The sequence below is a fragment of the Uloborus diversus genome, chromosome 3 (genome assembly GCF_026930045.1).
Source record: "Uloborus diversus isolate 005 chromosome 3, Udiv.v.3.1, whole genome shotgun sequence".
NCBI lineage: Eukaryota > Metazoa > Arthropoda > Arachnida > Araneae > Uloboridae > Uloborus > Uloborus diversus.
The window spans coordinates 116,166,014-116,180,570 of record NC_072733.1 but is presented as its reverse complement, the minus strand read 5'-3'; the positions used below and the strand labels follow the sequence as shown (position 1 = coordinate 116,180,570).

General features: G+C 31.8%; 1 protein-coding gene across 1 annotated transcript in view; it reads left to right on the top strand.

Annotated features, from left to right (window-relative positions):
- The window catches only part of LOC129218906 (ionotropic receptor 25a-like), a 61,153-nt gene extending 56,068 nt beyond the window's left edge, over positions 1-5,085 (top strand). The window contains exons 15-18 of the mRNA XM_054853226.1: positions 1,137-1,336; positions 3,151-3,283; positions 4,372-4,499; positions 4,578-5,085. Of these exons, the coding sequence (XP_054709201.1) occupies positions 1,137-1,336; positions 3,151-3,283; positions 4,372-4,499; positions 4,578-4,726 (610 nt within the window). The 3' untranslated portion in view covers positions 4,727-5,085. The remainder of the gene's footprint in view (positions 1-1,136; positions 1,337-3,150; positions 3,284-4,371; positions 4,500-4,577) is intronic.
- The last annotated feature ends 9,472 nt before the right edge of the window (positions 5,086-14,557 follow it).

The following is a 14,557-nucleotide window of genomic DNA, read 5'->3' as shown; positions in this document are numbered from 1 at the left end:
AGAGACGCACACGTCTCCTGTAGGAGCACCTGGCACCATCTAAAAATGTGGCGCTGTCTACAATGGCCCTGCTGCGGACAACCCCTCCCCTGAGTAATAAAAGCAGAAAAACATCCCAAGTGTCACTTTCCTATATGGCCCTGGGTCTTGATATGGCCTTCCCTCAAAAACATTCCTACTTGAGAGTGGGATGATTTCGAGGAAGGTTTATAATGGGCAACTCATCATTGATGACCCACTAATCTTTCGGAAAGTCACAATAAATGTTTGTTTACACGCTGCTGGCAATTTTCACGTGCCGAGGTTCCCTCTGGTGTTTGTAAAAAGATATGCAAGCTACTTTTGCTGCCCCAAGTATCGTTCCTGTACACAGATAGCACCGAAAAGCTTATCGGCTATCATCAAGGGAAGCGTAATGAGGTGGGGAGCATCGATTGCTTTATCTGTCGCCGAGTGCGAGATGGCCCGGTCCACCCTGGGTCTACGGACAGGGCTTTTCCACAAGGGAACAAAAAGATGAAGTACAAGTCAGCGGTTTTAAAGAAGACGAGGTTTTACAAAGATTAGAAATCACTTTACAAAAATTCGTAAACCAATCTTGGATTTTCCAATGTCGCCCAGTGGTTCGATTTTGCATCTTCTAGGCGACAGGTTTTTTTTCACTACGCGACATTGGTGTCCCGTAGTGAAAAAAAAAAACTGAAAAAAAAAAACACTAAAAAATTGGACCTGAGTCCAATTTTTTAGTGGACATAATACAGTGCACCTCAGGATTGTTGGTGCTCGTCCTTGGACAAGTCCAAATAAAATACCTCTTATAAACTTTAGAAGTATCGGCTTCTGTTATCAAGTGTTCCTGAAACAAATATTTTTTGAGAAGCGTCGTTGTTTGTTTACACTGAAAAATCGATTTCAACTAAAAACCCCACCTAAACGGTAAGTTTGGAAGTCTTGATCTTTTGTGGAAACCTGGTATCGTTTGTGGAAGTCTTGATCTGCTTATCGTGTATACCGCCCTCCTCATTTCCTAAGAGTTAGATGTTTTTACTCTTCCTCGGATTGCCAACAATGCTGAGGTTAACTATACCTTCCCTTTTGTTTTCTGTCAAAAATTAAAAGATTGTTTCTTTTAACAGGATATGGAAAAACATGTCGTTGGATGACTCGTTGAATGAAACAGAACGTGCGAAGTTAGCTGTATGGGATTATCCTGTAAGCGATAAGTATACCAAAATTTGGTGGACAATGAAAGAAACAGGACTGCCAGAAACATTCGATGAAGGGGTTGAAAAGGTTTTAGCCTCAAAAGGGTCTCAAGAAGGATTTGCTTTCATTGGTGATTAGTTATATAATATTATGTTTTTGTGTATGTGATTTCTTAGTGATTATTGAAATAATTTCAACCAACATACTAGTACTAAATCTTTAAACGAAGTCATTGCTTTGCAAGAAATGTGTTTTATTGAAACACCTGAGACCTCGAGCAAATCAAACCACTCAAATTTGTAACTGTCCCTACGAAGCAAACTTAAAGAGATTTCACCATGAGCGCCCATACGGGAGGGGGGTGGTGGTAAGTAGGGGCTCAAGTCCCTCCCCTCCCAAAAAGAAAAATTAAAACTTCCTTACTTTTAGTACTTTTTTCTTTGAAAAATGTGAAAACATTTCTTCTCCAGCCATTAATGAATAAGTTATTAAAATTGTCAAATTTTAAGAATTCAAATCTGTACTCATATTGGTTTCTATGGGGAAAATACCCTGCTAAGCCATGGGAAAAACATCTGAGCCCCCCCCCCCTTAAAATTTTGCATATGAGCGCACATGAAATTCCTCCAACATTTGTCAGTAATAGTAAGAAATATAAATTTAAAAAAAGAAAAGTTTTTTTTCCTATTTATCTTAGGAAAACAACTTACAATATAATTTTACCTTTTGGAATGAAGGGTAAAGTGAAACATATAACATGACTGAGCTTTTTAACAATGAACAAATTGGAAAATTGTTTTGAAAATTACAGTACATAACGAAAGAACATTGTATTTTAGAAAAAAAACATGCATTGAAACATAATTTTTTAATTTTCCCCCCAAAATTTGCACCTTGAAACAAAAAAAAAAAAAAAAAGGTGGAAAAATTTCACCTTTTTTTTTGTGGCAAAATGAAAAATAAAATGTTTTTCTAATGAAATATTTTCTATTCTATTATAAAAACTATTTTTTATCAAATGAGTACGTAAATAAAAGATTGAAAGAATAAATGAAAAGATGATGTAACAATAAATGAATAATTAAATAAATTAATTAATACATAGAGAAAAATAAATGAGTGAATAAAATAGTGAATTAATAAGATAATAAGTGAAGGAAGGAATATATAAGGGAATTACTAAACCAAGGAATGTAAACTAATTAATTAATGAAGGAATATGTAAGTGATTTAGTAAATAATTGAATGGGTAAATGAAATCAACTATTTCACTTTGTCCCTCATATACTTCACTAATTGCACAAAGGGCTTAAACTACAAATAAACTTAATATTAACTAAATAAATCCGGCAATGAATATTATTATGTCTCAATTAATATTTAAAATTTTAATAACGAGCTATATCATTTTACAATAACAAAAATAATATTTTTGACTTACAACAAATTATTACAATATGAGTATCAGTTTTTGAAAATTGCCTGTATTACCATATGCTTTAATGTTCAGGGGTATTTTTTTCCTAACTGGTATAGTCTACATGTGCTGCTACATAATTAAAATATTACCAGATCGGTGGAGCTAAAAGGAGAAAATATTTCACCATTTCACTTGGCTCACATTCCCTTACTTAATGGTCGTCTAGAAGGGTACTTTTACCCCTCCTAATTCTTCTAGTATTGTTAAGTGGTGTCCAGCTTGAGCATTGCTCAACATGAGATACGCAATAGACTCACCTGAATAGTTTTCGCTCGCTCAGGTCTTAAGCTGGAGTCTTAGTTGGAGACTTGTGTTGACCACTTTCTAGTCTAGACACCGATTTAGAAATTTTATTCATAGAAAAATTCAAGAGTTTCTAATTTTTTTATTATTATTCTTTATTTTTTTTTTTCAATATTGTGTAGGAAAAAATGCTTATAATACATGTATTTTCGTTTCATTAGCTGATTCTACTCAAGTCAAATATGCTGTTATGACTAACTGTGAACTTATATCTGTTGGAAGCGAATTTAGCAGAAAACCGCTAGCATTAGCAGTTCAGCAAGGCTCCCCACTGAAAGACCAACTTTCCAGTGCGTAAGTATTTAAAAATGAAATGGCAAAATTAAGCATAAAAAAATTTTTTTAAATATTATTTACAAATGATGAATCAATCATTTGTAAATATTGATATTATTAAAAAAGATGAAAAAATATTACTCATGCCTTTTCTTATTTAAACAAAATATCATAATATAAAAAATCCCAAACTTTATATACCATCCTAGAAGCAATAAATTTACAACTACCTTTTTTCTCAAGGTAATTAAGATAGAATGATTTACAGAGACCTACTTTTGGCAGAAAATGGAAGAAAACAAGAAGTAAGCAAAAACTAAATTTTGACAAAAATAAAACCACTAACACATTATTTGCATTATATCACTGCTACCACTGAGTTCGACAGCTAAAAATACTTGCTTTAGTAGCCTGTAATAAGAAAACTAGTATTTAAAATAGTTGCCAGATGTAAAAAAATAATCTCCCATTTCTTCAGAAAAAAGGGGATGTCATAATAATGTAATGAAACTTCGATTATCTGACATTTCTTGATTACATAGTACATAAGTGGGACTACTCAAAGCAGGGGCTATGCCTGTGACAAGTACTGACACATTCTGGTACAATTTCACTGTTAGACTTCATTACAGTCTGGAGTAAAAGACGGATTCCATAAAGCAGCATTTCATAATATTTCCAACTGCTCGTTTTCAAAAAACAAGCCTACAAGAAATTAAGGAGCAAAATTTTTATTGACATTCATTCAGCCTGATAACAGCAGTTAACAAAATAGTAGACGTAGAACGATGTTTTCGCAAAAACCATCGCAAAAAAAAAAAAGAACCCTTTACAAAAATAGTGACTGGTAAAAATGCTTATTGTACCAAAATATACAGATACATTAATGATTGTGAATATCTTTACGACATTTCATTTAACTACTTCTGAAAAAGCTTATTCTCAGTCCCTGGTTCACTTTTTTCATTTTGGTGCTGTTTCTGTGTTCTTGCTTATTGCAATTTCCAATTTATATTGATTGTTTATTCATGAATATATATATATATATATATATATATATATATATATATATATATATATATATATATATATATATATATATGCAGCATTTTAAAGCTATTAAATCAGAGAAAGTTGGAAGGGCTAAAAGAAAGATGGTGGAACAAAAATCCAGCAAAAGTTGAATGTGACGACAGTGAACAGCAGAGTGATGGAATCAGCATAGCAAACATCGGTGAGTGAAACTTCTTAATCGTGATTTTGATTTAAACAATACTGATAATTTGCTTATTTACTTCATTTTTTTTCATAGGTGGTGTGTTTATAGTAATATTTATTGGAGTAGTGCTGGCCTTAGTGACACTGGCAATAGAATACTGGTTCTATAAGAAAAGAAAACATCGTAACACCAGAGTAGTTACTGTGGATACCTACAACAATAACAGACGTGGAATACGTTAGACTGTAATGATGTGTATATTTTTAATCAAAAGTCAAAATCTTTTTAATAAAACAAAGAAAAAATTGTATATTTCCTCTCCTGGAATTACAATTGTTAAAAAGTATTAAGAACTTTCTAGTTGTTTCAATATTTTCAATAAATATTTCTTATGACGCAAGAATAAATATTACTATCACTTAAATAATATCAGTTGTATTGATATGCATTGCTATGTGAAAGCATCATTGACTATCAAGTAAGAAGTTTTGCATTTGAAGAAATTTGCAGTGTGAAGACTTGTTAATAGCCAGAAACTACTTTTAAACTTTTTTTTAAATGCTTATACATACAACTTTAAATCTTCTCCCTAAAATTTGCTTAAGCTTTTTAACAGCTTTTGGTACATTTGGCTTAGTTACTAATTAAAAAATATTAGCTGTGTCTGCGTAGAAGCATTTTTCAATGAAAATAAAATTTCTATCTTCAAATATATGAGCATAATGATTGAACTTTTGAAGTTTCATCCAAGATTTTTCCTTAATAAACTTCAGATACATAACGGTAATGGACTCCTTTAATTTAAAGTAATTTTTAACTTTCTTTCCTTTTCATACACTATGCATGACTATAGATTAATAAAATTGGTAAAAAAAGGTTTAAAGCAGGAGGGAACAACAATGGATATGAACTGGCAACAAAGATCTTGCTGGATCTACTTTTACAAATCTCTTTCGGACATTAAAAAGAATGCAAATCCTTTGGGAGTAGCTTGTTTTCATACAAATACATACAGTAACCATAATTCGGAGTCATCATAAATTACACAAGCAGTTAGAAGTAAAGAATGTTTTCCGAAATGCTGTTGGAACATAATTTAGGCACAAAGCGTTTATGTGTTTCTTTTCTTTTTTTTAAATTTTAATAACGCCAAGCAAAAATGCCTAGCTCACAGAAAGAAAGTAAAAATCAAAAGTGATAACTTTTCTTTACAATGATAATTCAATCAATTTTTAAACTTGCCTTTGCTTGATAATTGATAGTTAGCTAAAAAAAAAAAAATTATTTTTAATATTCTTTAATACTAAAAAACAAGACACCTCTCTTTGTTCCAACCTTTAAATGCTAACATTTGTTTAAAAATGTCAGATTTTTCTTTCACTAACATTTATACAAGAAATAAAGCAAAGTTATAATGTAAAAAAACTTTATTTCAAAGATATATCTGTATATTTAAAATATTCAACTATATACTGTACATACATATGAAATTAGCTCTAAAAATTAAAATATATATATCTAAAATAATTTTAATTAATAAAAACAGTAAAATCTGACATTTTACATTATTAAGGCATCAGTTTGAACACTTAGTTTCACGTTAGTATCAGTTAAAAAACTCTGCAGCATAATAAAAAATAGTAAGAAAATGAAACATTCAAGTACACATCAAGTATAAAAGTTTAAAAGATGACTGATGATTTTATAAAATAATGATATTTTAAAACACATATCATGATGATAACAAGCCACAAGGGAATCCTAAGAAAGTCAATGAGCAAGGTTCAGGCTACAAGGCTACAGTTTAGACATTAAACTGCAGCAAAATATGTTTAACTCAATATCGAGGTTTAAGAAATAATTTTTGTCGTTAAACGAATTCCATGTTAAATAAAGTGTACTAAATTGCACAGTATACTTTCTGGACCACTATATCATTTGGCATTCACCGATTTTTCATGTTAAACGTATTTCACTGCATTATGTTCTTCACCCTTGAATTTCAAAACACTGTCAGATGATTATTTTAAAAAATACACTCAGTGCTGTAGTTGGAAAAAATATTTGGAGGAACACACCTTTTCTGTTCAGGTAGATGTCATGGATGACGAATTTTGGCTATGCCAAAATATCATTTACTCCAGCTGCAATTCAAAAAGCATGGATTTTTTCAAAAACAGTGAGTGATTTTAAACCTATTTACATTGGTTTCACACCAACTACAACAACAAACTAAACATATTGGAGAAGTGCCCCCTTCCCTCCCCTTCAACAACAGCACATACTACACACACAAACAGTCAACTCTCAAAAACTTGAAGTCCCAAGGGGACAGCTAAAACGTTCAAGTTACTGGTATTTTGAGTTATGAGAAGTTCCCACAACAGTCTCAAGAGATTGGGACGAAATGAAAACTTCGAGACAAAGGAATATTCAAGTTATAAGCTTCAAGTCATAGAGATCTGACTGCATATACAGGGTGTTCCGTTTTAACCTGCAAGACCTTCATTTTCACAACCGTTACTCCTAGATGTATACTTCCAATTGCAAAAATGTTCAAAATCAGATGTAGAGTTAAGATTTTGAAAGCCTGAAGCAAAAATAAAAATGAATCAAAAAATACAAAATTTAACTTTTTATATGGGCTTTAGGTCCCCTAACTAATATTTAGAGAAATAATCTCAATTGAAAACTATTATTGACACAAAAAAACTTCACATTTGTGCGACCAAAACTCAAGGAGATATTCCAGTTCAAAGTTTTAAGGGATCATACAGAAGATGAGATTGGAATTTATTGCCCTTTCAGAAGAATGACAGGTTGTTGAAGTAAAAAAAAAACGAAGTATTTAAATTTTTCATTGTTATTTAAAAACAAATGCAAATGTTATGCTGTGACATGCAAAACCACACTACGAAACCTTTAACAATTTGAAAAACCACACTCCACGCATAGATATAATTTTAAACATTTGTTAACCACTATATTTTCTCCGAAAAGGTGTTATTGACGGGGACTCAAAAGTGGTGTAAGTCACAAAATACTGCGTTTCATATCTTGGGGAAAATTGGTCAAACTAATTTCAAACTTTCTGTGTTGGAATTATTTTTTGATGGAGATTATTTCCCTAAACATAAGTAAGGGACCTGGGGCCCATATAAAAAGTTAAATTTTGTATTTTTGACTGATTTTTATTTTTACTTCAAACTTTTAATATCTTAACTCTGCATCTGAGTTTGAGCATTTTCGCAATTTGAAGTATACATGTAGGACTAACGGTTGTGAAAACAAAGGCTTTGCAGGTTAAAACGGAACACCCTGTATATACAATACACAAAAAACAATACAAATAGAAAATTGCATAAAATGGCACTACCAAGTGAGAATTTCCAAATATCCAAGCCTATCAATTCTATAGCTGAAAATAATTTTTTAAAACTCATTTCAACTACTAAACAACCTGTCCAGAAATAAAATCTGAACTCTGTTGAATCTTTGATTTTTTTGTTCAGTAAATCCTTAAATTATATAAAAACCTACTTAACAAAATACCAAACAAAACTTTTATGTGTGTGAAATAAAACATTTCCAAGAACAAATGGAAACAAAATTATCCAAAATCCATAAAATTGTGGCTTAGTCACACCTGAATATTATTTTCATAACAAAATAAAACAGACAATTTAATATAGAGAACAGACATTTTGAAACATATATGACAACTTAATCACCAAAATATATCTGAAAAGTTATTAAATAAACTAAATAGATAATACAGGACAAAAGTTACAATTGGTTTCTCTTGAAAGAGTTTTTTTTTTTTTTTTTAAACTGAAAATTGGAATTAATGAGAAAATACTGCACTTTTTCAAAGTTGAACTTAATAGGATAACTTTTGTTTGAAATTTCAAGTGGATTTGCTATCCTAGAGCTGAAAATCATCACAGACAATTCATAAGACATGAAAGCTTCGTAGAATCTTTTTGTTGTGAACATGAACTGTTTCATGGTGTTGAAAGCATGACTTCAGAAATGTTTTTGCCTTAAGTAATTAAAAAATTCCAAAACTAAACACAAAACAATGAGAGCATCTTTAACTAAAATTGTAAACAAAGTTACAGCCTATGCCTAATGATGACAATATCAACAATGAATTGGACGATTTTTGCAGAGAGGTTTTAAGTTAGATATGGAAAAAATTTTTTATGATGCAGATTTGTTGGATACACATTTTTCAGGGTGCCATGAACATCAAGATAATTTGGCAAATTCCAAATCAAAGATAGACTGGTACCTCATAGAGATCAGAACACAAACATTGGAAAGAGAAGTGTTAAACAAATAGCCTATTATTCTTAACATCCTACAGGATGTAAATACAAAATACCCAAATATTACATTGGGAATTTCACAGTTAAACCTTTTGATTGCAAATGTGATAATTGGCAGGAATTCTTGGAACAGCTTGAGGGAATTGATCATCAAAGATATATATATATATCTGAGGCTTATTAATTTAACTTTTCAAAATCTTTTTAACACGTTTGGCAATAAAACGCATACAATGTTCATTAACAACAAAACATAGTTATGATTAACAATTGAATTGTAGAAAGAAAGATTTGGTAAAAATGAAAATATCTATTGTTTTCATGTTGAGAAATTTTAAAGTTTAAATCCTGTAACTTTGAGACAGTTTCATGATACCTGTATTATTCAAAATGGAAGCTTTTGTGCTGCTGGAGTAGAACTAAATAAGTATGGGGAGATGTATAAAAAAGCAACAGAAACTTTGTACAAGGAAATGAGTAAAATTACAACAACATGTATACTTGTACAAATAAAAAGTTAAAAGAGTTTAAAAGAACTCTGCAAACAGCTGTTTCAAGGTTATAAAAGCAAACCCCTTCATCAGTGCAAGAAAAAAAATTGATCACAAAGTCTGACAAGGGACAATTGAACTGAAGTGACATGTTCATTGAAGTCATAGTTAAGTTAACCTCTGAAAATATTATTTTAAAACATAACATTTCCAGTGAAAAAGAGAATCATGACTGTACAAAGGCATTGGAGATTTAAAATAAGAAATAGAAACTCAGAAGAAAACCTCTTTGTTTCAGATTCAGCACAGATTCACCAAATAGAAATAAAAAAATAAAGGATACAGAAAATAACAGCATTACAAATGCTTCCAACTGCTGTCAATCTCACTTAAAAATGCATGAACATATTGTTCAAGTGAATACCATGAGATAGAAAATTGCCCATTATCTGTTATATGAACAAAAAGTTAATTTTCTGTGAATGAGTTTCAAATGCATAAAGAAATCATAGTCTCCAGGTTCTGTAAGGATTGCATTTGTCACTCAAAAAAAATGGGAGCAGAAAATGTGACTAATATACATGCATACAAGAGAAGATGAAATAAAAATTCAAATGGAATGATAGGAAAGAAAAATTAAGACAAATGATATGTATGGCATCTATTCTACAAATGTAGTTCTAGTCAGGGGGAAATAGTATTCTTTTGCAGACAGTTGAGACTTTGCATATTCAAAACAAAAACATAAATTGCAAATTATGCGATTATTTGATTCCGGAAATGAAAGGTCCTTCATTGATGGATACATATATCATGAATTAAATTTAAAGCGTATAGGACCTAACAATTAATTTTTTTAGTGTTCAGTTCAAAAACACAGCAAAATGAGACATTGAGAGAAAATGAACAAGTGACCTTGAGGAGTTGTTTCAAAGTCAGAAAATATTATTTCTTCAGAACCGATTCAAACTTTGTGCATTTCAAAAGCCATTAATCAACAGTTCTGAAAAAAGAACTAACTTCTTCAGTTTAACTCAATTATAAAGAGCGCAAAGGAACGGCTTATAAATAACAAGCTTATAACAAGTGCAAAGAAACCGATATTTGTATTTGATACTTGAATATTTGTAATTGCTCATTATAACAAAGTGCCCATAAAAATTTAGTTCATGAAACAAATCTAAATTCAGCATAGTTGCTTTTTTCTTCTTTTTAATCACTGTGTTCCAAAGAAATTGATTACTTTGCTTTGAAATGTCTGCATGTTTTTTATGTCATTGTTTTTGAGGAATATACATGCACACACATGAGGCAGTGAGAAGCAAAGTGGCAAAATTCTGCTACCAGGACTTTATTACATACAATGCAGCCCAATACAAAAATTTTAAAAAAAGAGAGAGATTTTGAAAAAATAAAAATAAATGCAACTAATAATTTTGCTTGTTCAATCATGTCATTTACTAAGTAATGAATATATATATATATATATATATATATATATATATATATATATATATATATATATATATATATATATATATATATATACATATATATATATATATATATATATAATAATAAAAGTGAAAAATATTGAAAAGACCACACCAAGAGCCCATAAATGCGCAACGCAGCAAAACTAAAAAGCCAAGTAAATATAAAATTAAGCAATCAGAATTTCAAATATTAAACAAATAATAAATAATAAATGATGATAAAAAGGAAAAATGCAGACAGCTATTAAGTAGGAATAGATAAAGTGTGAATTCAGAGCTCATCAGCCGTGGAGGATTCATTAATTATGGTCAAAAGACCAAAATTTTAACTATGAACTAGAAGAGAATGTTTAAGCTCCAGTACATGCAATATAGAAGAGTAACAATGGGCAAAAGCACCACTTGCTAAGCTAAAAACAATAAACTAGAGCTCAAACCTAAAACTAAAAGCAGGGGGTTTCGCCTCGACTAATTAGGAAAACAAGTTCTGATAAAATTAGCCTTCCACGGGACAGTACCTGTCTATAACAAAATTGTCTTACCTTGAAATCCACTTAAACACAGCCCAATCCATTGTTCAACCAATGTATTTTTATCAGGTTCATCATAATTAAAGAATCCTCCACGGCTGATGAGCTCTGGATTCACACTTTATCTATTCCTACTTATAGACCAAGAGCTGAGCCCCCAAAACACGATTTATCTCTTTTATGGCTTGTGACCGGTTAAAATAGTAAAAAATGCAATGAAAAAACTTTGGCTCTAATGCCCCCCACTAATTTTGGGTCACACGGCTGCGTGGGTGGATGAAAGGTCAAAAAAAAGAAAAATATTAAAGTGATGAGTTAAATGGCTAAAAATTATATAATAACATTAACTTAATAAGAAAAAACACGTAGCAAATTTCTCCCCCAGCTATGTTGGGGCAAACGTGGTGCCCCCCAGGGGTAAAGTATCGATTATTAAACTAAAAAAAAATGATCACTTTCATGGGGGGGAATTTTACAGGGTATTAGTTTCATTATTTTGATTGCCAAAAAAAATTCCCCCCCAGTAACTATGGGTCAATTTGTCAAAAAAAAATTTTTTGTTCCTCTTTATTTAGTCCAAGTCGAGTATTATTCGAACTTACGCATGACTGTTTAAGTTGCAAAAAAAACCCAGTTTGAACGTTTATTCGTTAAAAAAAACTCGTAGCAATTCTCCCCCCCCCACACACACCTATGGAAGGGGTTGCTACGCGGTGCGCGGTTTTACAACATGGTGCCCCCCCAGGGGTGGATTATGGATTGATGAAATTAAAAATAAATGATCACTTTCGTGGAGGGAATTTTACAGAGCATACATTTAATTGTTTTAAGTTCAAAAAGAAAAAAAAAAATCTTTCCATCTCCCCCTCCAGTAACTATAGATCAATTTGTCAATTTTTTTTTGTTCCTCTTTATTTGGTCTGAGTCGAGTACTATTTGAACTTTAGCCTGACCGCTTAAATAGCAAAAAACAAAGCTTGGGTGTTTATTCGTTAAAAAAAAACTTGTAGCAAATTCCTCCCATCTATTTGTGGGGGGGGGGATTGCTATGCGGTGCGCGGTTTTACAATGTGGTGCCCCCCCCCCAGGATTGAATTATCGATCGATTAAATAAAAAACAAATAACTGTCGTGAGGGAATTTCAGAGTATACATTTAATTGTTTTAATTGCAAAAAAAAAAAAAAAAAATCTCCCCCTACCCCAGTAATTATGAGTTTATTTCACAAACAAAAGTGATTTAATGTTAAAATTGCATTAACGATTTTTTTTTACTTGTAAATTTTAATGCGTTAATCCGATGCGTTAAAAGAATTTTTAAAATAATAATTTGGTAATTCATATAGATTTATTTACCTTCATCATATTGGTTGTGATAGTGTCTATCTAGTTTGATAAAAATGTTCCTACAATCTCGATGATCTGCTTCTGTTAAGAACTCAGAAAAATCTAAATCACGGAATCTCAGTTTTCAGTGTTTTCGAATCTTTGAAACTTTTATTCCTTCAAATAAAGTTTCTCCCAAGACATTCAATCTTTTATCTAATGGCTGGCTACACTTAAAATTACCCTTTAAAACACTCATAATATAAAAACATCAAAATTCATTTTTGAAAAAAGGATTTTTTTACGTTTTCAGTTAAGGATGCGGTACAGCGTGCTCCGAAAAGAAAAACCAACAGCTATAACGACTTCACTGTGTTGGCTACAGTTGAACACTGATGTACGGACGATGAATTGCTTCCTTTCATTTTGAAAAATATTTCAAAATTTCTAATTTAAATTAAAAAAAAATTTTTTGGGGAGGGGAATTTTTTTTTTTTTTTGCTACAATCAAATGTAAACTCTGAGAAAATCCCCCCTCTCTACGAAAGTAAACTTTTTTTTATTTAATCAATCGATAATTCACTCCTGGGGGCAACAAGTTCGCCCCATAGCTGGGGGGGGGGATTTTCTACCTGTTTTTTTTTTTTACCGAATAAATAATTGCAATTTTCTTTTGCAATTTAAGAGGTCATGGGAAAGTTTGAATAGTACTCGACTCGTACCAAATAAGGAGAAACAAAAAAATTCTTTTGACAAATTGACCCATAGTTACTGGGGGGGGAGAGATTTTTTGGCAATCATAATAATGAAACAAAATAACCAACCCCATGAAAACGATCTTTTTTTTTTTTTTAATTTTAACAATCGATATTCACTTCTGGGGGGGGGCTCCCACATTCGCCCCAACATAGCTGGAGGGGGGGATATAATTTTCAGCCATTTCACTTATGTTAATATTTTTCTTTTATTTTGACCTTTCATCCACCCACGCAGCGTGAGACCCAAAAATAGTGGGCGGGGGGGGGGATTAGAGTCAAAATTTTTAATTACATTTTTTTATTATTTTAATCGGCCACCCGCCATAAAACAGATAAACCGTGTTTTGGGGGCTCAGCTCTTGGTCTACAGGGACGACGTGTTCGAGCTGAAAAATTCATTTTGTGTTGAATAGTCCATTTATTCAGGAAGGCTATAGGCTATATAACATTGCGCTTTGACTAATAGCAGTGGAGCAGCAATAAGAAATGTAATGAAAACGGGAAAATTTATATAATTGTATAAAATGTTTGGAACGCCGAATACACGTACATTTTTGAGGTAGACCGTGCAACGCCGGGCAATGCAGCTAGTAGACTCATAATTGCTGGGGAGGGGAGATTTTGTTTTGCAATTAAAACAATTAAATGTATACTCTGTAAAATTCCCTCCACAAAAGTGATCATTTTTTATTTAATCAATCGATAATTCACCCCTGGGGGGGGGGCACCACGTTGTAAAACCGCGCACCGCGTAGCAGCCCCCTCCATAGGTGTGTGGGGGGGGGGGGGATTGCTACGAGTTTTTTTTAACGAATAAACGTTCAAACTTTGGGGGGTTTTTTCCAACTTAAACATTCGAATAATACTCGACTTGGACCAAATAAAGAGGAACAAAAAAAATTTTTTTTGACAAATTGACCCATAGTTACTGGGGGGGGGGAATTTTTTTTGGCAATCAAAATAATGAAACTAATACCCTGTAAAATTCCCCCCCCCACGAAAGTGATCATTTTTTTTTAGTTTAATAATCAATACTTTATCCCTGGGGGGCACCACGTTCGCCCCAACATAGCTGGGGGAGAAATTCGCTACATGTTTTTCCTTATTAATTTAATGTTACTATATAATTTTTAGCCATTTAAC